Source organism: Saccostrea cucullata, unplaced genomic scaffold (genome assembly GCF_032062105.1).
Source record: "Saccostrea cucullata isolate Sc308-1 unplaced genomic scaffold, CSIRO_AGI_Scuc_v1 ctg5780, whole genome shotgun sequence".
NCBI lineage: Eukaryota > Metazoa > Mollusca > Bivalvia > Ostreida > Ostreidae > Saccostrea > Saccostrea cuccullata.
This window is the reverse complement of record NW_026929215.1, coordinates 1-20,594: the sequence shown is the minus strand read 5'-3', so window position 1 is coordinate 20,594 and position 20,594 is coordinate 1. Positions and strand designations below refer to the sequence as shown.

The window sequence follows — 20,594 nt, the reverse complement described above, 5'->3', positions numbered from 1 at the left end:
TTTCAATAGAAAGAATTATCATTACGGTGTACATGTATGAAACGATGTTTTAGCAAAAAAATTAATGGAAAACTTGCAAATTTCGTGACTTTGTTTAATCTTATTTATAAAATTTAGGGCTGTACTTACAAACTTCTTGTGCTCCTTGACATGATTCGGAAATAAGTGGAAAATCCGTCGTTAATTCAGTGTATATAATGGACTTACAATTAGTATGAAAAACGTCAGTCAGCATTTAACTCAATGATAAATTGTATCATCGACCATAAAACGAAATGATGACTTTAGACGAGACAGCTGATATTCTTGTTTCATCAACTTGTTTGTAAATAAGTTACCTAGATCTAAAAATTGTTCAAACGTAGAGCATGTTCTTGCGTACCGCATCAACTGAGATATAAACTCTGTATGCAGGTGATGAACGTACAACTTTGCATAACTAAGGGATGTTGACGATAGAAAAGTTAAAGTCATCACGTTTATCATAGATCTTAGTTGTTAGATAACCATTATCGTCTGAAAAGGAAAACATAACGAAAACCATTGTAAAATTGTGATAGACTTATAAATTTATTTTTCATCGTATGTGTGTATTGTAAATTATGTCCGTATACAGTATGGTTTTAATATTTTTTATTTATACACAACAAGATTGCCATTTTTCCTAAGTATTAAGAATAAAAATAAAATTTGTGAAATTGCAAGCCCCTTAGGATGTGTCGATCAAACCGGTCTAAAAATTTGAAGTTTTAATAACTTTTAGATGAATCATGACTTTAAATATTTTTATGTGTAAAATGTTATTAAAATATATTAAGTCGTAATATTATACATGTACAGAAAATTTTAAATCTGTGTCCATGCACCTTTTAACACCTTTTCAAGCAAAATATCCAAATATGAAACAGATGTGTCAGACTATGTGGTATCTATGTGTTTTAATATTGTTTCATATTGAATATCATTCAATTTTAAATATATGTGCAAAGAATAAATATATATAAAATGGTATAATTAAATCAAATTATTTAAAAAACAACATTCTTATAAGGACAATCATAAATATAATCAACAAACATGTGTATCACATCAAATGAATGGTACATTATAGAGATATACGAAGATAACAAAGAAACTTTTGATTCAAAACAGCTTTTAGTATTTGTATTTGCCTTTACATTTTTCTTAAGTCTTTATTCATTCGGTGTTAAGCCGGTGCTTACGACCCAACCCCCAGCTCTCAAAACCTCTTCTCTACACAAATTAAGCACCCAGAGAAATATTTCAATCGTAAACATGAACACTATCTCTCTCAGAAATCGGAATAATTAAAATTGACAACTACGGCGACTCCAAAATGCCTAAAAATTTCTCTCAAGATATTGGCGATCATTTTACATTGAATTGGCGATCGTCGAATTCCTGAACTATCAATATTTTCAATTATTCTTCGAGAAGTTTTAAAGTTAGCAATGTCCATGCCCTGTGTTTTCTTTGTCACTTTGACAGCTATCTTTTTTCTGATAAGGTGCCAGCCTGTGCCTTAATTTTTAAAGTCACTAACAGACCTATCTTGTAGCCACCACAATTTTATTCTTTGATATTAAGTAATTTCATGGCATTTTCCGCTTCGAAACTGCTGCATTTGAAGTGCTGGAACCTATAATAGAAGGTTGAAATGATTAACTCTGCAAACCATGTACTCTGGGTAAATGAAAAATTCTATCTGTTATATCAATAATTAATGTACTACGCATTACCTCTCTTCTTAGGATCTTTGTATTTACTATCTTCTTTCATCTGGGAGATTTCTTCACTTTGTCTAAAGAGAAATTTAGATTATACAAATAATATATTTATCATTTTTGATTTCATTAGCATATCCATTTAGTTTCCATTTAGTTTTATTTAAGAAATTTAATTAAACTATGCAGTTTTTTAAACTGAAGAATGAAATTCTTTTTCTTAACATTCGCACGGATTTATTAACATTTAGTGCAATAAGACACTGATACATTTAGCGACATTTTTTTTTTAAAGTCCAAAAATAATATTTTCAAAGTATTTGATTGGAAGGTTTTTAATAAAAGTTTATTCTTTTAAAATAAAATTTAAAAATGAAATCCAAATAATTCAATTAAAAAGTTATTCAGATTAATTCAGGGTTAGGTAGATTAAAACACAATTTTTATTATGTTTCAATCACAATTACTCTACCTTGTATCATTTTTTCCTGGAAAAAGAAAAAACAACTTCACTAGGGTAAATGCTTCAATTTTTTTACAAAAATGTAATTTCTTACGGATGTAGTTGTAATTCAACGACAATGATTGGTACAGGTTAATAAAATTACAGAAAACGCACATCATATATAATTCAAACAATTTACCTTTCGACATGCTTACTAAAGTAATTTGTTTTTGTTTTTTTCATTTTGACTGAAATGGATAATTTTTTTTGCGACTGAGAAATCTGGCTACAGTGGCATTATACATGTTCGTTGAATTTTGGTATAATCAAATGCCAACATTCTAAAACAAATCTACCAACCTTTGTCTGTTACTATAGATCCATGTACATGATCAAGATCTTCAACATTGTCATAGTGGGAGACTGTTGCCGTTCTACAAAACAGTATGTGGAATAGTGCTTCCTTACACGAAAAGTTGTTAGGTTCCTATCTAACCTTTTATATGTGTTCAGAATTAATGTATTGCATTCAGTTTATCTTTTCTAGATTAATTTTTTTCAAGAAGGAAATTTATAAATTAATTCTTAGATATACCAACAACATGAATTTATTTTACGGTGTGACTCTTTTTTTAATCAAATGTCCAATCGCAGAATTCTTTGCTTACGAAAGTTGTGATTTCTAAACCATTATAAGGGAATGGTTAAGTTATCATTTTATTTGTATATTTTTTTGTACCCTTTGATGACACTTTTAAAGTTTTTATAAAAGTGTCCTATTACAGACAGCATATGGAATTAATGTAGAATTTTTAAAATAAAATAAAATACTACATTTAATTTAATGCTTTGAATTAATAGATAATGCACTTTAATTTGACAAAATAGTTAGATTTTTATGATCGGTGTTAGTATTGGAAGTACTAGTGGTTGTAGTTATAGAAGCACTAGTACTTTTATGTGATATACAGTTGACATTCAACCATATTCCAATTACCTTTTATCAATCCGTCCACCTGAAGCAAAATTAATAAGGTGTTTATGCTATTGTTAAAATTATGAAAAGTCTTTACCATAATGAGATTATATATGCTGTGCTCAAATGGATATTTGTGTAACAAGAGAGAGAGAGAGAGAGAGAGAGAGAGTAGTAGTAGTAGTAGTAGAAGTAGAAGTAGAAATAGTAGTAGAAGTAGTAGTAATAATAGTACATGTAGTGCACGGCACTGGAAAGAGATTTACAGTAAAAAAGGATGAAATATATTCAAAGAAATTGTTTATTCTAAATTAAAATTCATTTCCACGGACATTTCTTTGCATCTGCATATCAAAACAATGTCCACACCCACTTCTAGAAAACTACGTTTAAATGTTTACGGAACATGAAAAACAACAATGAAAAATTAAAAAAAAATCTATTAAGAATGAAAGTATATTGTGTCATTACTTATTTTTTTTTTTAATACCTTGTACATCTTAAGTTAAATAATAAGTTTTAACAAAACTTGGCCAAGTTTACCAAGTGCTTCTGATGAAGTAGATGAAAATGTCAAAAATGTTTAACATAACGATGTCAACAGCGAAAAATTTTGATTTTAACATAGAGCCTTCGACTCAAGTGAGCTGGCAATTCATTCGCAAAAATATTATTACCTTTTAAGGTATGTATAATTTTCGGTAATCTAATGATATTAGATAAAGTTGTTCAGTGTCTTTGGTGTGAGGTTTCAATAAATGCAGGCACTCAGCTTTTTACCTTCCATTCTAAATAAATTTCTTAAATGGCATTGATTTACCTTTATTGCATCTTTTACACACAAATGCAAATATGGCGCTTCCTAGAACCAGGACTGTGATTTGGATGATAATGATGATAATGGTCCAATTCACGACAGAACTCCGCTTCTTCTCATCAGAAGTGCTATTAGCTGTTAAAAAAATTCATGATGAATTTCAATTCCATAATATATTTATATATATATATATATATATATATATATATATATATATATATATATATATATATATATATATATATATATATATATATATATATATATATTTTACATCTATTTTAGAAAACATCATAAAAATCGATTTTTGTGAACAATTTTTAATTCTTAATTCTTTCAATATACAGCTGTAAATACACCTTGCAATTTAAAAATGAATATTTTATCATAAAAAGGAGTGTGAGAAGACTTCATATTTACGAATTTTTCAGCAATAATGCAAAAAAAAAATAACAATATTGAATTTCTCAGACAGACATTCTTCCTTTCCTCTATAAAAATAAAAATAGGTTTTATCATATTAAGAAACATTTAACGTCAACGGTGCGTAAGTTGCTATGTATTTTACATTTTCAAATATTAGTTTCAGAAATTTGAAGATGTAAAGTGAAAGAAAAACTTCGTATATTCTGTTTCTTTAAATTTTTAAAAGCTTTACACTGTACAGATTTTAGAAAAGATCTGATTGAACGATGGTTTAAAATACTCATAAAATTGAATTTTTAAAAAAGAAATCACTTCATATGATAAAGAATGGTGGAAGCTGGACCCCTCTGAAATGGTATTTGTAGTAGTACCAGCATGGGTAGTAGATGAATCTGTAGTTATATCTGAAGTAGCGGTTGTACAAGTGGTAGGGGTAGAGGCCAGTCCTTGACATTGAGTGATGGTGGTGAACACGGTACTGTCACATTCATGGGCGGTGAAGCTGGTAGCCTTCTTGTATCTCCCCTGGCTGACAGCCCCCTGATAGTCTGCGTCGTCAATGGAATTTATATTAACACCTAAAAAACAATATGCCTACAAAAGTACAGATAGGAAATAACATGAATTGCAAAAAAAATTAAGAATTTTGTTTTGAATTTTCTAGCAAATTGATAAGGGAAATATTTACACGCATTTATGTGAAAAAATGTACAACTCTTGATGAAAATTGGCAATATGAAGTGATTAAATGAAGTTTTTCACAAACAAGGAAAATAAAATAAAAAAAAAAAATTACCAAATATAAAAATATCGATCGAGGTATTGCACTGTAATGCTGATATATATTCTGTAAAATTGGATCCATAAGTTCCCCCGTACGTAAGTACGACATAGAAATTAATTGCATCCGCACGGTCTCCATTTTCTTTAGTAAAGAAGTCATACTGAGTGTATGAGATGGCTTTTTCTAAACAGCGCAGAGTTCTACTATAAGCTAAATTTCCTTGGGCGAGATTTTTAGTAGCACTCATCACATCTGATGCAGTTGAATATTGCTTGAGTGGAAAACTGGTCGCAGCTCCGTCACCATACGTCACAATCCCTACTTTGATCGCATTATCACCAATTAACATTTTGTTTACAAGACTGACAAGAAAGGTTTTTACTTCCTGAAACTTAGAGGCGCTGACGGTGTCAGTATCATCAATTATGAAAGCCATGTCGATTTTACAATCTGAAAATGTCCGATAAGCAAATTGTTGTACATTTATATTCAACAGATTTAATTAATGCTGATTTGAATAGAGAAAAAATAGATATTTAGCAATATGCAAAACTTAATTTACCTTCGGTATAGAAATGTACAGTGTATATATCAAGCAAATGAATATACCTTGTGTTATATCTTTGATTTCTTCACATGAAGTGATATTCGCCACAATTTGCTGTCTAATGGTGAGTAGATCGTCATATTCTGCAATGTCGGTGTACCGTGTATAGTTTCCACATGAATCAACGCACTCTTGATATTCAGTTTGGTAGGTTCCACCAACATCTATCAATTGGTTAAGATGATATCACTATGTAATGAACAGTGCCTATAAATGTTCCATGCATTTTTAAAATTAGCCACAAATATATATACTTACGGACAGCATATATATAATTGTTTCCACTACTCCGTATGTCTCTTGCAGTAGGGGCTGTATTACTATCAAATGGTCCAACTATGAAGACATAGTAGTTATTTGAGTCTTCTCGATCACCCCCAGCGGAAGTGAACACATTATCCCGGGCCTCAATTAACCCTTGGTATACAAGATGATCCGAACCCGTTATTTCTGTTACTCCTTCTATTCCTGCAATCGCGTTCTGGGATGTCGAGTAAGAAAGTAGTCCAAATTGTTTTGATGCAGTGGAATCGTATGTGACGAGACCTACCCTTATACCATCAGAAGAAACGGGGACTTCCTCCAACAACTCCGTAATAAACCTCTTTGTATAGTGCATTTTGTAGTTTTCAATGATAAACACGATATCCAGCTTGCAGCCTAAAAATGTGGAGATAATTTGAAACATTAGAAATTCATTAAAAGGTTGACTTTTCCTGAGGAAACTAGCAAATTTTACATATATGTCACATTCCCCTGTGATTGAAGGAAATGTAAAATCTGAACATTTCAGTCAGAATGTAGACGTATTTATTCATTCGGAATTAATAGCATCTATTTGTGTATACAAAATAGATGCCTTTATTTTACGAGGAAAGTATATTTGAAGGGACCTTTAAATTAGTTTATAGGTCCCGAGCATTTGTTATTTGAACGCTGGCTTTTAAAGGTCGGGTTTGGTTGACACATCAACTGTAGTATATAAAAGGTCGGGTTTGATCTTCACATTCCTTTCTCCTGAACCTTTCGAAGGTAAAGACGCATAACAATTGCTTGCAATAAAATACATGAAATTTTGCTTTGTAACTTTAAAATTTGTATATTTTTTCATTTATGCATTGTTCTCAACCATTTTAAGGCTGTTATTACTATTGATGTGCATTAATTATGACGGATGAGATTGGATTTAAACACTTTACAAAGCAGACGACGCCCACGCGGTTATACTAAAAAATCGTTTACTTATACCTTTGTATTGTTTTACAATGATGTAATGTTGGTTATTAACATTAATAACTCTCTTTTTGTTTCATACTGCTTCGAAACCCGGCAAAAGCAAACTAGAATAGGCCCTCTGCATGTGAACAACAATAAGGAAACTCGGTCGGAGCTTCTCGTGGACATGGATCCAAATACAAGACTACAAGTCAACGAAAGGCATTGGAAATTTATTTTCAAATCGTTTGGAAAACCAGACATTGAAATAATTATAATCACAGATTAACAGTCCAGTATATCAGGTACATCAATCACCTTTGTATGGCATTAATTAGTTGAGTGTGTATACATGTATACTTGAATTGTCTTTTCCACTGTAAATTGACACCAAATTATAAGCAAAGTCTGCCAGCATAGCTTTTGATGTTGCTTCTATAACTATTTGTTTAAGAAATGTTAACTTTCAAGATTAGAGGGAGAAATTTAAAAAAAATTGAAAAAGAATTTTAAAAGAGAAGAGGGGGGCTAACTGGAAAAAAACTAAGTACCAGAAATCAAGCGGCAAACAAAATGAAATTAGATATAACAACCAGTAAATCTTACAAATTAGGTTGCAAAAAAATAATTTCCCAAAATAGCTGCAGATCTACATTCAAATCATAAAATTTTAAATTGATATCTCTCAAAATAAGGACTTGCAGTTGCCAAAATAGCTGCAGATCTACATTCAAATCATAAAATTTTAAATTGATATCTCTCAAAATAAGGACTTGGAGTTGCCTGAAATTTGTTTAAAACTATGGTCAAAATAACCCAATAGATTGTTTTGATATGCTCTTGTTATGTTAGGTGCAGATAATACAGCAGCTTAATTTTTATATGTAACATAAGAAGAATGTTTCAGACCCATTGCACATTTTCATTAAATTTCTATTTGTGAGATTATATTCAATTTTTCTTTTATAGATATTCAGGTATGTAATGTAAACAGTTGCAACGTTTTGTTTGATTGTAGGAATAGAACTTGGTGAGTCTTTTAACGAGGCTGGGGGGTGGCAGCCATTTTCAGACTATTTCTATCTCCTTTAAAAGGAGAGCTCCATATAAATATATAGAAAAGGATCAAAATTTAAAACTAAAATTTATGAATTTTTTCTTTGTCAAATGAATGTTGACAGCTTAAGATACCATATCTAAAAAAATAAGTTAAATCTGGTGGTTACTTTGTGGTTAAATTGTTGACCCCCCAGCCTCCTTAAATCCAAGGAATATTAGGCATTACGTAAAGCATGGCTTAGAACTTTTTGGCTTAAGGCATTATCTAAAATATGGCTCAGAACAATTAGACATTATGACAACCTGTCTGAAAACTACTAGGCATAACTTACAACATGGCTTTATGCGACCCAAACTATTGGACATTACATGCAACATTGCTCAGAACAATTAGGCATTAACTACAATATATCTGAAAACTACTAGGAATAACTAACAACATGGCTCAACCTGGCTCAGAACTATTGTTAGGCCTTACTTACAACATGGCTCAGAATTATTAGGCATTACTTACAGCATGACTCAGAACTGTTAGGCACTTCAACATGGCCCAAAACTATTAGGCATTAATGCCAACATTTTTCAGGCTGACATAATATATATCTCAAGTTTGTGATGAATGTAAATAAAAAGGAGAATGAAGTTCATATCTTTTTCCAGAGTAGTTTTGTGATAGCTATTTAAATGCACCCAATTTTCCTAGAGTTTAGTTCTTTGTATAAAATATTACTATCTAATGTTGTGAAAGCCCCTGATATTTATAAGGCAAGTGATAAGATCAATTGCATATCATAAATTTTATAGATTTACACTGAAATTGGGCATCCTACTCATTATAGTTGACTTCAAGAAGAAAAGAGATTTAAATTTGGGGTCGGGGAGCAATGATCCTCTGGAAAATGCCTTTCTCAAGTCTGTATTTGTTGGAGCTTTCTGGTCATTGATTCTATTTGCTAGTTATTCAATTGGAAACAAAATGGTCATTGAAATATAGTAATACAAAGGTGAAAATGAGAAGGGGTGGGGGGGGGGGGCATCTTCATTGTTAAACAGCATAATGTATCAATTTATACTAATTCTTGAATGAAAAGGAAAATACAAGATACTTATATATAACCATAAACCATCCATTGCCTAAGACTGGAATTATTAGGATAGTTTTGTTTTGATCCAATAAAGTGAAAATGAAAGGTTGGAAATTGCAACATGTAATCCAAGAAATGTCAAGAATGTTTTGTAACCATTTATAAATGAATATATTTTGGTTTTTAATAATTAAAGCAAAAAAGAAATAGTCAAATCTCATTTTCTTAAACTTTTGGGATTCGGAAAAGCTTTCAGTAGAGATATTGGATATTTGAGATGTAGGTAGACATGACCTTCCAGATTCAGTTCAGGTTACTTAAGATAACAGTGTTGGAAATACTAAGTTAAATTACAATTACTTCTAGAATCCAAGTTAAGTTATAGGACATGCAACATAATGTATGTTGCAAATAAACTTATTTAAATTATTTGGTTATATTTACAAACAAGAAGTGACACAATTAGGCAAGTTCCTTAAATCCCTAACAATGTATCAATTAATTTTCAAAAGAGTTCTCACAGAAAGTTTAAATGTTTTTTGATTTTTATACAGATTGCTCAACCTTGAATGTGCATTTGACTTCATTTTTAAGATGTTCGGGCTATTAAAGTTCCGCACAGGGTGCTTTTATTTTGTAACTCTGTTCTTATTATGCGGACTTTAAAACTTAGGACTGCGCATTGTCCCTTGGGCTTGCAGTTAAAACGAATTTCACTTGGTGTATGTTTTTTAATCAAAATACTATTAAGAAGGATCAAGCACACATTGATAGCAGTACATGTAATACGTGTATTCAGGCTCATTGCATATAATAAATAAATAAATAAATAAAATAAAATATTACTATTTGATGTAATTAATAAACAAACATCTATACCTTTAAGAATTTTAGACTTTGCTTTGCATTTTGGGCTACACAGTGGAAGAATGTGGTCATAAAGAGCTGTAGAGCTCAGATGCACATACATGTATCACAGGCATCAATAATATTTATTGAAAGAATCTATGTAAGAGGGAAGGGACTTAGTCAATTAGCACATACATAAGATTAGTCAAGTACACAAGTATTGCAAGCATGGGTAATGAAATTGCAGCCAAAAAATCCTAGTTTGAAAATGGCATCTATAAGGTGCCAAATATCTTCCTGGCAGCTTGACTGGTAAGTATGATATACAAATTGGAATACTAGTAAATTTGTTACATGTTTCAGCTAATGTATCTTTTATAGGAATATCATTTAACAAGACCAGTATGCTTCCAAAATGATAGTATTGTCTTTTACAGGCATTTGTAACCATCACTAAATAGTGTTGTACCTTCTTGTAATTGAATATGATTAAGAATTTCAAAGTGCTCTGCTTAAATTGGCTAATTAGAGAGTGAATGAGTCGCCTTAGGAGATATAAAATTTGGTTTTTTCAAACGGCAGGACATGGCTTTCCTAGCAATTTTTAAACAGGAATTATGATATAGGTAGTTCTCTTGAGTGAAACTCCCCCTATTTGGTTTAAAAAAAAAAAAACAAAAACAAAAACAAAAAAACCCCAGATCTTTAATTTTGATTAACTACAACCATTTACATCTAACTTGCCTTGAATAATGAAGAAACGAAAATTTATGGTGGTAAAGAGCATTGCAAGGTTACTCAGACATTTAGAAGGAATTAATAGACAGGTAGTTTCTATAAGACAAAGCTTTATTAGGCATTGAGGAATTAGGTGAGATACATCACATTTGGTAAGATTTGATTGCCTTATGTGTTGTAAAACCTTTTCTAAATTACGGGAAATTCAAAATACTTTAGTCTAAGTCTGCTGAAGGATATGCACATCTAGGAATCAAGATGTGTGCAAGAATCTAGCTGGGAAGGGGGTCTTGGCAGTATTGGTCGTGGTCCAGTTGACTTGCTTTGCTTCCCCCCCAATGTGTGGGGTGACTGCAAGCTGTGCCAACTTGCAGCCATGTGGCGTCTGCGCACACCAAGTCAACTGATAAATGAATGTTTGTGTGAAACTTGTAATAAACTGTCACCTTGTTGAAATGCTAATGCTAGTGTAAACTAAGCTAATTAGCTTACTCTTGGTGACAGTAATATATACTTTAGAACTGTACTACATCGTACAGGTTTGAAATATGAAAAATGTTGATATTTGAAGTTTGAGATGTTTGATCTATGAATTTTGAGATATTAATGATATATGATATACACGATTTGATAAAATAGGTTGATATGCTTGATATTTGGAATTTGAGATATGACTTATTGATTGATTGAATGATTGATTGATTGATTGATTTGAACAGTTTGTATGTGTGCTGACCCTCCGCGGTTAACCCTGGACGGTTAGAAAAAAAAACACACATTGTTGATGTTTGAATTTGGTGGGTTCGCCCAATTGAAATGGCGTCCCACAATTTTGTATTGTGCCACGGGCAATACTCGCCACAATAAATAAATATAAATTCTATATTGAGTTTTGTGTCATTTTTCTCTGTATAAATAATGTTCTAGCAATGACACAATGTCTAACTAGATCATTGTTCATTGGTCTAGTTTTTATTTTGACACTAATAATTAAATATACAGAAAGTAAGAATACGAAAGGGTAGGGGAAATTTATTCAAGATGTGTTTTCAATTCAAAGTAAAACTTTAAAAAATATTCCCTATGCAACTTTACTTTAATAAAATTCAGACGAGATTGAAGAGTGGGATGATCGACTTGAATGACGTAAAGGCAGAATACCTCTATCTACAGCCCAAATATTAAACAAACACAATGCAAGGTTATTCTTATCATGAGGATGATTGTGTTTCTGCACATTTTGTTGATTAAAATTCCAAAATAATCAAATTCATCTTGAAGCCCTTTGAAGTTTTTTTTTTATGAATCGTCAATATTTTTTCAAGGAATCGGAGATCGAAATATTTTTTTCTTGATTTAACAAATGAACCTTACTTGGTGGAGCAAGAGTAGGTGCTTCTTCTGTATGACAATGAGTGATATTAGAGATGACCACTTCGCTGTTACATGACAGTCCTTTAAAGTCGTCGGTTTTTATATATCTTCCTTCACTAACTGCTCCCTCAAAGTCCGGGTCATAGCTTGCTGGAACACTAACTCCTTTAAGCAAGAGTTTTAAGTTTTGTTTAATGTTTATGTTATAATACTTCAGAAATGCATAAAATTTGCAGAACAATTATTCAAGACAATAATTGTCTTTTGATCAGTTTTTATATTGCATTGTTAAATTTGAACACAATACTGATTATAGGCATTTAATCATTTAATACATATTTATAAAAGGAAGATTTCACAGATCCATCTGCAAACAAAAATGGTGAAAAGGGCAGATGGATGAACCCTTAGCTGCAAAAATCAGACACGGGATTAAGTGTCTAGAGGGATTAATTATTCCTTGTTGACTAACCAAGGATAAACAGGTCAATTAGGAAATTGTAGTGTAATGCTTCCCAATAGGCCGCATCCTTAAATTGATAAGATCCTCCGTAGGTAACAACAACGTAAAAGTTTCTAGCATCCGGACGGTCACCGTTCGTCTTAGTGAAGAAATACCATAATGTGTGAAGAATGGCTTTATCAACAGAGCGACGACTTCTGCTGTAAGCCGTGCTTCCTGGGGCTATGTTTCCTATAGCTGTTATCAGTTCATCTACTGTAGGATATTGTTTCAGCGTAAAAGCAATGTCTGCTCCGTTACCATACGTCACAACCCCTACTTTTATCGCATTATCGCCAATAACCATTTTAGTGACAAGGCTGACTAAAAAGGTTTTCATTTCCTGGAACTTAGAGGCAGTGACTGCGTCTGTATCATCAATAATGAAAGCCATGTCGATTTTACAATCTGTAAAACAATTAAGCCACGTGTTATTGAAACAGTAGTATCTAATTCTAGCAACCTTGGATATCAAAAATACATAAATACATTTTTGCAATAATTTTTAAAATAATTGGTGTATACAGAAAATGTATATTGAAACACACGAAACATGAAATATTTTGTCATAACGAACAATATTCGAGCTCTAAAATCCATTAAGCAATACAAACTAGGAGCAGAGCAAACACGGACCTCCGAAACATTAGAGGTGGGATCAGGTGCCATAGAGGAATGGGCATCCCCTGCTGACCGGTCACACCCGCTGTGTGTTCCTTGTCATGACCGGGAAATAACGGAAAATGCAGTGTATGGATACATCTAATGGCGTAAAAATTAGTAGAAAAACTTCATCTGCATTTGACTCCATGAAAAATTGTATTCGCTGACAAAGTCATATCGACCATAGAATTTACGAAATTATGACTTCAAACAGCTTAGATATAATAAACTCCGCATGCAGGTGATAAAGGTATATTGCTGCATCAGTAAGGGATGTTGACGATAGAAAAGTTAGTCATCAATTTTATCATACAGAATGAAAATTCTATTGTTACTTGACAATACGTCATCGATATATCTTAATGTTGAATTGAAGGCCACAGCAAGTGTATTTTTTCTTTTCAAGCATAATTTTTTGCACAAATTCTGCTTCATATAAATATACAAATTGATCTGCTTATAACGCTGAGCAATTGGTGCCCATGGGAATTCCAATAGATTGTTGGAAAATCTTGTCTCCAAAAACCAAATGGATATTGTCAATCAGAAACTCAATCACCTTTTAATGTCAACTTCAAAAAACTTGTGTGTACAATCAGAATATTTTAAACAAAATAATTTTGCATAAGATCAATGACATGGTACATTAAGTAAATGTTAAAGCCGCTTGGTCCGATTCTAATCGCTAAAAAAAGATATTCGTTTTTCTTCTTGAAAAATAATTGTCCATAAATTATTTCAACTTTTGTCAAATTATATCCCCAAAGTCTTTTTCTTTTTAAAGATATCAAAATTCAAAAGTTAAAAAAAATATTTTTTTGTTAGTTAGGCCAAAATACGAAAAAAAATCCTTTGTTTACTTTGCGTGAAATCACCATCGAAAAATTAAATTTATCGCTTACATGTATAACTCATGAAGAACAAACCCGAGCATTTTTTCCGCAACAAAGTGTACACGGGCAATATTCTAGCCCTCGTTACTAAACTCCCTTTTTAAAAAATCTTTAAAAATATCTGATTTTCCTTTATTCTGTGAATATGCATATTAATATAAAAATTGCTATGGATTATATTCAGTTAATTTCTTAATTTTTAAAAGATATATCATGACTTAGGATTCTACTAATGGAAAAAAAATATACTCGGGTTTGAATTATCTTCATAATTAGATATAACCAATTTTTTTCGAAGGTGACTTCAAAACAGATCTTAACTTCCCGTCAGGAACTGCTGTTTGTAAACATGGTTTTTGTTCTATGTTTTCCATGTAAGGATTGTTGTAATTAAGCTATTAAATCAATCTTATAATTAATTTTTATAGATTATCTATGTAATGACATACTTTTATTGTTTAAGATAATATGTGCCTGTTTCGGATGAAGCGGCTTTAAGTATGTTAATTTACGGGTTCCATCTTTATTGAAACATCATTTCTCAATAATGTAAGAAAAAGCCTGCACTTTAATTCATCATGGAGAATTTTTGTGCATAAAGTTTAAAAGTTGTAAGTTTCTTAAGCTGTTGATTTTGTATAAATTTTTTATATCAAATTTTTCAAAAAGTTATTTTGAATTTTTAAGTATCCACATCTGATTTACACAATTCTTGAATATATATATATATATATTAGTTCAAATTCATATTGGTTATATTAAATATATTCAAAACTAACATATGATTTTGAAAAAAAAAATTCTTTAAAAGAGATCTTTGAGTATAAGTTGGATTACCACTTGAAGAATTAAATCCTTGTTCTTCTAAAATACAATTTCATACTGTTCATGTAATCTATTTAATTCTTTTTTCCACCTCTAAATTATTGAATACAGAAGTGGCTTTCATATTGCCTATCAATTTTTTTAATACGCGATTTCAACATAGATCTGATAAATTTAATCTATTCTGACAAGTGTCAACGTCTTCTTTTTCATATCTGGCCCATTGCCAGGCGTAATCTTCTACAGAATCCATAATATATGTAACTATGAAATTTCGACGCCAGTTGTTGAAAGATCGGGATTCCCTATATTCAGGGCCTTTGACAATACTTGATCTGTTTTTTAAGGTCCTCATCATTTTAGTCACCTTTATTAGCAGACCTTTTTTGTATTAATATGAAGCAGAATTGGTGCAAAATCGAATGCATCTAAAGAAGAAACACTTGCTGTGGCCATCAACTCGACATTTAAATATATAGACGACGTCGACGTTAATTTACAATTGTAATTTTTATTCTTTTGTCGACACGATATGACCTGGTGAACTTTAGATAAAAGATACCACAGAGTCTGAAAAATCTTTTTTTATATTTGAATATCTTACTTGAAAAAGATGTAATGGTAATCTAACAACCAAGCTATATGATCAACGTGATGACTCTAAGTTATTTAACGTCAACTTCCCTTACATGTGTACTTATGCAGCAATATACCTTTATCACCTGTATACGTAGTTTATGTATCTCAGTTGATTCGATACGCAAGAGCATTCTCTATGTATGAACAATTTGTAAAACGAGGTAAAGTATCTCGTTTAAAGTCATCATTTCGTAAGTTCTATGTTCCATACAATGACCTTGTCAGCAAATATAATTTACAACTAAGTCAAATGTCGACTGACTTTTTCATATTAATTGTTATTCTATTATTTGTACACTGAATTGACAACAGATTTTCCTGTTATTCTTCGATCATGACAAGGAGCACATGATGCTCAGGTAGGGGATGCTCACTCCTCAATGGCCACTGATCCCACCTCTGATGTTTTGGAGGTCGATGTTTGTTCTAATCCTAATTTGTTTTGTTTTATAGACTTTGACCTTGAATACTGTTCGTTATCTCCATGTGTTTCACTGTAATAACGTGTCCAGCAGGACTATAGTTTTAGGGTGAAAAAGAACATAAACACGTTATAGATAATGTTTCAGATACTCTATATCCAGGCCATGTGTTTTTGCAATTATAAAGTTTGGAAGTAATAGTTGATGTATATTTGTAGGAAATACAATGTGTACTCTTCAACTTGAAATATGTTAGAATACAAGACTGGACCCTTTTGTGACATTAAATTTTGTACATTTTAAACCCCTGGTAACGCATGCTAATTTTTTTGTCTAAGAAAATGTAATGGTATTATAAGTTTAAATTTAGAATATCTTTAAAAAATTATCAGTAGATAAGGTACCTTGCGTATGTCCTTTAAGTTATTTTTCTGTATAATTATATACTATTAAGATTAACCAAAAATACAAGGGTTTAAAATTATCATTTGAAATTCATATGTTAGGTCAAGGGAAGGTCAAGGTGAAAATAACTGACACAGTTTTAATGCTCATCAATGTATTTTATTGTAATTATTTTCTATTCATAAAGTTAAAAATAATGGAAAAGGTTAAATCTTTAAATAACAACTTTTAAAATGGAAAGCCAAGATTTAATTTTGAATTACATTGTACATACATATTCCTTTAAGCTGGAAATGGAAATATCAACTTAAAATTAAAAAAAATACCAGCTGTAAAATTTGAATCACTAACTTTGAAGATGTAAATGCAAAGTTAATTTAATGTTTGAATTGCCAATTTTAAAGTTGAAATTACTTACTTTAAAGAAATATACTACATGTATGTATTATGTGACATTGATACGCTTCTTTTTTAATTTTATTTTTAAAAAATATTAAAAGTAAGAGAGAAATACCTTGAGTTCTTCCAATGATTGCTTCACATGAAGTAATTTTCTCTATAAACTGTTGTCTGATGCTCATCAGGTTATCATATGAATCAGCATTTGTGTATCTCGTGTAGTTACCACAAGAATCAACAGATTCCTGGTATTCGGATTGAAAAGATGAACCGATATCTGCAATAATGAAACTTTTAGTAATCACTTATTATTTTAATAATTCTATTTATTGTCCACAAACTCTACAGTTAGTAGAAACTTACGAGCTGCAAAGACAAAATTATTCCCACTGGCCCTGATTTCGCGCGACACAGCAGCAGTTTCACTGTAAAATGGTCCCACAACAAAAACGTAATGGTTATTGGCATCCTCTCGATCATCAAGAGCTGTAAACACGCTGTCCCGAGCTGTAATTAATCCTTTGTATGCAAAGTGATAAGAGCTAGTCCTGTCGGGCACATTTTCGATTGCTCCCCTTGCAGATTCAGAGCTTGTGTAAGTCATGAGCCCAAACTCTTTTGATGCCACAGAATCATATGTGACAAACCCCACTCTTACCCCATCAGAAGATATTGGAATATCCTCCATTAATCCAGCCAAAAACGTTTTTGAAAAACGCATGTTATAGCGTTCAATTATGAATGCAATGTCCAGTTTGCAGCCTGAAAAAGATATGAAAATGGATTGTGGGCATTGTATAAATGGAAGCAACTTTGTCGTTTGAAATTTGCACACAAGAAACAACATTATACAAGACAACTTTAACGTTAAACAACCACATACACGACAACTTTAACGTAATTAAATGAAACCTAAACACTATCAGTGCAGTAAAAATTGGTTTCGAATTTGTATCTGAACATTATAGATAATTACAGTGAAACATATGGAGATGCTTTCTTTTATATCCCTGCAATCTCTCTAAGTAAAAGAAAAAGTTTGTGCTTTTGAAATTCAATGTTTTTAAGTTGTTATGAAATTGGATAAAATTTTAATCTAGTTTATAAATATGATAAACCATGAAAGAAAATAACAAGGAGGACTATTCCGGAAATATGACTTCATTAACTTTTAAAAAAGCCCAAAATGACTCATTTCAGGGTTACTTCCTTTTAAAAACAGTATCTACAGTTGTCACCCACTTTATTTTTCAGAAACCCAATATGTTGTATAAAATCCTTCTAAAAATCCACAATTCTCTTATTTGAGATGCATGTGCTCTATATATTATCTGAAAAAAATTCCACTGAAAATTGATGTATTCTGCAACTTTTTCATGAAATACAGGGAAATGCACAAGCTCATAATGTCACAATAGCCGTTTAGAAGTTCAGATGAGAAATGTGATTTGTATATTCTGGGCGAATGAAATTCCTATGATTCAGAAAGGATATTTTTCTTATTTATTGTATCACTTCTATATTTTAGAAAAAATATATTGAAACCTTACGTTGTTGTTTTCGTTAACTGTTCAAGATAATGAGAATTAATTTTATTCAGATAATTTATATTTCAATCGTCAACTACCCTTAATTATTCGTACGTAAGTACAATTTCTAACACGAGGTTAGTTATTGACAAACAAGTTATTGAAAAAAGAATTTCAACAGTCTCGTTTAAAGTCATCATTTTGTAAGTTCTATGGTATATACGATGACCTTGTCAGCGAATACAATTTATCATTGAGTGAAATCCGGACAGACGTTTTTCCTATTAATTGTAACGCCATTATTAGCGCACTGAATTGACGACGGATTTTCCCGTTATTTCCCAATCATTACAAGAATCACAAGGTGGATGTGACCGATCGGCAGGGGATGCTCACTCCTGCATGGCACCTGATCCCTCTCTGATGTTTGTAGGTTCATGTATGCTGTGCTCCAAATTTGTTTTGTTTTATGGTCTTTTGAGCTTGAATCATGTTTGTTATCTCTATATTTAATTACAACTTTTGCCTTTTTTCTCTTTATGTTTAGCTCTATTTAAAAAGATCTCATTCGAGGAAACTTTCGCCAAGTACCGCAGTAGAAATCAAACCCGCGAATTAACGCCTTACCCCGTGCCACTAGAAAAAAAACTTGACCCACTTCACAACTGTACCTTTCACAAGCAAGCATATAAATAGCCAAAAATGAACATGTGTAATATAATTAAGGACCTGTTCTTGGTGGACGGAAAGATATCTTTAATTAATTCAATTATCTAATTATGTAAGTCGTACATTCTTATATTTGTACTTACCTACTGTGACGGGATCAGGGAGAGGTGTTGTTGGACAAACAGCGATTTTTTGTAGAATATCATTAAATTTAGGATATAGATCTGCCGGTGAGCTCACTTGCCAGTATCTACTGTCATCTCCAGCGATCGCCTTAAGGTCGGTGATCAAAGTAGAGGAAGGATCAATGCCTGTAATTGCAGTGGGATTAATAAGAACAGAGTAGAGTTTCAAAACTATCTCATCATCTGCTCCTGTATTTTCTTAATTCAGAAGTAATGTAAGACATTCAAATTTATCCTTTAATTCTGAAAAATTTAAATTCCATGCAGTTATAAAAATTATTTATTTTTTCAAATAAGACCTCTAAATGATTAGTGTGACATCAAAACCTGTGCATTTTCCCGTATTTTCTTTTAAAGTTGCAATAAATTTTGAATAAAATTTTCGATCAGAAAATATACAGTGTATCTATCGCCGACGAAGAATTTTAGATACACAATATATCCAAAAATTGAAGTGGGTGACGACTGTAGACAAAATTTTCTAAGGGAAATTAAGTACAGAAATGAGTAAATCTGGAGTTTTCTGAATAAAGCTTAGAAATGTACCAAATTAATGACGTCTTATTCCCGGAATGGCCCTCCCTTTTGTCATACTCTTTAATAATTTCTTATGTTCACTTACTCAACTTATGCAAAAGCCAAATTTATAACTTTTAACAATAATGACCAAACCGTACCTTCCTTGGGAATAATATAAAATATCAGAGACATGGATGATTATATTAATGGTGTTTGCATTTTAAAAATGAGGTTTATATATATATATATATATATATATATATATATATATATATATATATATATATATATATATATATATATATATATATATATATATATATATATGAGTTATATATACCTTATAGATGAGAGTGTTGTTTATTTTTTGAAATCGAATTATAATAAAGGTGTTTGGTGATAAATATCACATTATTTATTGGAAAAAAGAACTAACTATACTAAAATGTTTACGATTAGATGAAGTGCAAGTTGAATAATACTTGGTAAAAATTATCAAAAACTGTCAAGAGCTGTTATAAAAAGCATACGAACAAAACGGTTTTAAAACCGTTTATAATTTGTTAAGGTAAATTGACCCTTTTCCTATGCCAGAAAATATTAATTTTGCTAATGTCCTCGTGAAAAATAGTTTTAAAAAACCCAATTATTTAGCCAAAATTAAAAGCTTTTTCCAAAGTGTCTAAAATATTTTAAAGACTAGTTGCAAAATAAATGAGTGAATTTGACACAAGTAGGCTAAAATCTGCAACAGATAACATCGGAAGAAGAACTTCCTATTTTTTTTTTTACATAATATGTATACATGTGTACAAAATATTATA

General features: G+C 31.2%; 2 protein-coding genes across 3 annotated transcripts; both read right to left on the bottom strand.

The window, feature by feature from the left end:
* Positions 1 to 1,175: 1,175 nt before the first annotated feature.
* On the bottom strand, positions 1,176 to 5,630 carry LOC134280108 (vitrin-like). 2 transcript variants are annotated; one of them, XM_062762535.1, is made up of 7 exons: positions 5,206 to 5,630; positions 4,781 to 4,987; positions 3,987 to 4,118; positions 3,188 to 3,206; positions 2,551 to 2,624; positions 1,761 to 1,822; positions 1,176 to 1,660 (listed from the first exon to the last, which is right to left on the bottom strand). In XM_062762535.1, the coding sequence occupies exons 1-6, from the start codon at positions 5,627 to 5,629 to the stop codon at positions 1,797 to 1,799; spliced, it is 882 nt and encodes a 293-aa protein (XP_062618519.1). In that variant the 5' UTR covers position 5,630; the 3' UTR covers positions 1,176 to 1,660; positions 1,761 to 1,796. The 2 variants fall into 2 exon arrangements, with proteins under 2 accessions (XP_062618519.1, XP_062618520.1); XM_062762536.1 differs by lacking the exons at positions 2,551 to 2,624; positions 3,188 to 3,206.
* Positions 5,631 to 5,636: 6 nt separating this feature from the next.
* LOC134280107 (collagen alpha-6(VI) chain-like) lies at positions 5,637 to 19,449 on the bottom strand (the record flags this gene model as incomplete). The annotated part of the gene is made up of 8 exons (XM_062762534.1): positions 5,637 to 5,701; positions 5,803 to 5,964; positions 6,059 to 6,460; positions 12,121 to 12,285; positions 12,593 to 13,030; positions 16,984 to 17,145; positions 17,232 to 17,630; positions 19,210 to 19,449. Coding segments are annotated over 8 exons (2,033 nt in total), but the record flags the coding sequence as incomplete, so codon positions are not given.
* Positions 19,450 to 20,594: the final 1,145 nt, after the last annotated feature.